The sequence below is a fragment of the Trichinella spiralis genome (assembly GCF_000181795.1).
Source record: "Trichinella spiralis strain ISS 195 chromosome Unknown Scfld1505, whole genome shotgun sequence".
Classification (NCBI taxonomy): Eukaryota; Metazoa; Nematoda; class Enoplea; order Trichinellida; family Trichinellidae; genus Trichinella; species Trichinella spiralis.
This window is the reverse complement of record NW_003528444.1, coordinates 1-2,865: the sequence shown is the minus strand read 5'-3', so window position 1 is coordinate 2,865 and position 2,865 is coordinate 1. Positions and strand designations below refer to the sequence as shown.

At 35.6% G+C, this 2,865-nt stretch overlaps 1 protein-coding gene across 1 annotated transcript; it reads left to right on the top strand.

Moving 5' to 3' along the window:
- Window positions 1-70: 70 nt before the first annotated feature.
- Window positions 71-2,343, top strand: Tsp_13536a (putative LIM domain protein; the record flags this gene model as incomplete). Its single annotated transcript, XM_003369787.1, has 6 exons — window positions 71-401; window positions 641-749; window positions 812-998; window positions 1,071-1,191; window positions 1,257-1,372; window positions 2,269-2,343. Coding segments are annotated over 6 exons (939 nt in total), but the record flags the coding sequence as incomplete, so codon positions are not given.
- Between the last annotated feature and the right edge of the window lie 522 nt (window positions 2,344-2,865).

The window sequence follows — 2,865 nt, the reverse complement described above, 5'->3', positions numbered from 1 at the left end:
TTTCCCCAAAATAATGTCAAACATACATATATATATAATAAATAAGGATAGCAGCCGATCAAATGTACAGACAAACCGATACAGTGGATCACAACTACCGACGATCACAGACACACAGATCTCACTCGGATCGGATACACTGTTGGACGACAACAACAAAGATGCTGAATGGGGTTTGGATGAAAAATGCCTTTCACAAAGCGACGCGTCAGTTTCTTTGCTGGGCAAAGAAGTCCACGATGCGATAGCCGGAAAAAATGCGACCTCGGACCACCTGAAACCGGCGCCACGGCGCCAGAAAAGCACAACCGATTACAGTAATCCTTTTGCACAAATCGACAATCAAGTAGTAACAGCCAGCGACATCGTCTGCGCCCATTTGACTCTTTACCAGCGAGGAGGTAAAAATTGGGTAAATTGCCAACAACTGCAAATTTCTTTCGGTGATGGTCGACTTCGGTTCAGTTATTGTAAAAGAAAAAAGTAACAACTTCCCCCTGTTTCTCCAAACAATCAATTTCATTACACTTTCGTGCATGTTTTGCTTTCGGTTTCCATATTTAAATTTTCCAACATGATTTTATGAATTGATGAATATGAAAGAAAACAAAAAAAATTTTTTTTTCTTTTCAAATAACAGGAAGTAGAACAGTTGGTGCTTATGTGCCGAGAAGAGGGCGTGGTGTGTTGAAGCAAATTGGAGAAAGTCTACGCATCCCGGTCTGCGAAGCATGCCACCGTGAAATAAGGTATTACTTGTGTGTGTGTGTGTTGCTGTTGAGGTGAAAAGTGAAAAGTCGTCTTTTTCAAGAGGTCCATTTGTGCTGGCGCTTGGAAAATCCTGGTGTCCGGATCATTTTGTGTGCTCGCATCCCGAGTGTCGCCGTAAACTGCTCGACGTTGGCTTTGTCGAAGAGGGCGGCTTCATCTATTGTGAATTTTGCTTTGAACGTTACTTAGCTCCAAGCTGTTTCAAATGCAATCGATCAATTGTGGGGGTAAAGTTGTTCGACTGATTAATTAATTACTCGTGTTGTTTTTGAAAATTTGAAATTTGAAAACAATTCTAGGATTGTCTGACGGCATTGGACCGAAAATGGCATCCGGAATGTTTCTGCTGCGCTCATTGTCATAAACCGTTTGGCAATTCTTGCTTTTTTCTCGAAGATGGAAAACCATACTGTGAACAAGGTAACAAACGATTGCAAAAAAATGTATTATTCGATTATTTCTATTTTTCCTGTATTTTCTGACAGATTGGAATACACTTTTCACAACTAAATGCTGCGCATGCCAATTTCCTATTGAAGCTGGCGATCGATGGGTTGAAGCCCTGGGCAATGCGTACCATTCGAATTGCTTCACTTGCACGGTAAGTGGATACTTTACAATTTTCCCCACACACACGCACACAGAACGAGTGAAAATCTACATTGCGAAATGAAACACGCGCCTCTACACGAGCTGAGCATCACGAAACGAGTGCAAAAATTGTTAAGTAAACATGTAAATCACACAAAAGAACGGGACGAACATTCGGTGAATAACTTCGAATAATAAAAGCAAACCATTTTCTATGTCGGCTTTAATGGATATTGGAAAAAGCAAGCGGAGCATATTTAAGCAAGTTTCGTAAATGTAAAAATTTTGAAACAAAGAAAACAAACCTTCTTCAATTAACATGATGAAACATGCTATAATAGTCGATCATCGTAGGGAATTTAAAAAAAAATTATCCAACCAAAGAATGAAAGGAAGACTTTTTTTTATTGTTTCAAAACTGATATAAATTCAACTTTTTCCAACATAAATTATTATTATTATTTGAAATTGATTCATCTCATAGTCTCATAGACGCGATTGTTATATTTCAATTGCCAAACAGTTCGAGTTAGAAATAATTTCAACGACAAAGAGAAGAATAATTTTTGAACGTAAAATTCTCTTACCTTGATTCCATAATAAACAGACAATAAATGACGTGTGTAGAAGAGGAAAATGCGTTGAAAATTAGAAAAGAATAATTGCCGCGCAATGGTTTTTCAGCAATGGTTTGAATTCACAGCAAATCAAACGCAAATAAATTTCACCGTATGACCAATAATGATTTTCACGAGTTAATTAAGAAAAGATGTAATTTGGGAAATTAATTGATCATTTGAACAGAAAACAAACGATATTGAAATGAATATTCATTTAATGGAAAAACTTTTACGTGTGGTTTGCTTAAATGTCAAATGAAATGTTACATGTCTGTTTGCATTGCAGGTATGCATGAAGAATTTGGAAGGGGAAAATTTCTACATTAAAGGCAATCGACCATACTGTAAAGCGCACGCGTGAACGAATTTGTTGGCTTTGGAAAAAGTGTGTAGCTGAATGACGTGAAAATATCGAATATTATTATTATTATTATTATTATTATTGTAGAAAGATACATATATTTTTTTAAATCTTTTATCGATTACTAAAAGAACACTTTTATTGCTACTGAATGGGAATTATTATTATTATTTGAACGTGAAATTAATAATAATATTCAGTGCTTGTTTTGTTGTGATTAAATTGAAATGAAAACTGTAAAAGAAAGAAAGAAGAAGCAAGCGAATAAACCAAAGTGTAGGAAAAATGTTTCTACTGTTTTATTTATTATTTCAATTTGAAGAAGAAATAAAGAAGTTTGAGATTTTAACAATAATAATAATAATAATAATAATGAAAAAGTTCGTGCTAAATTGAGAATTTCCACCCAATCAATTCCTTAAAAACAACCCTAGTTAAGGATCGGACAAATTTCTCCTCACCTCGAGAGAGCAAATCGTCACCAATAATACATGGTGAATCTTTTTCTCTGGGGGCACGCAA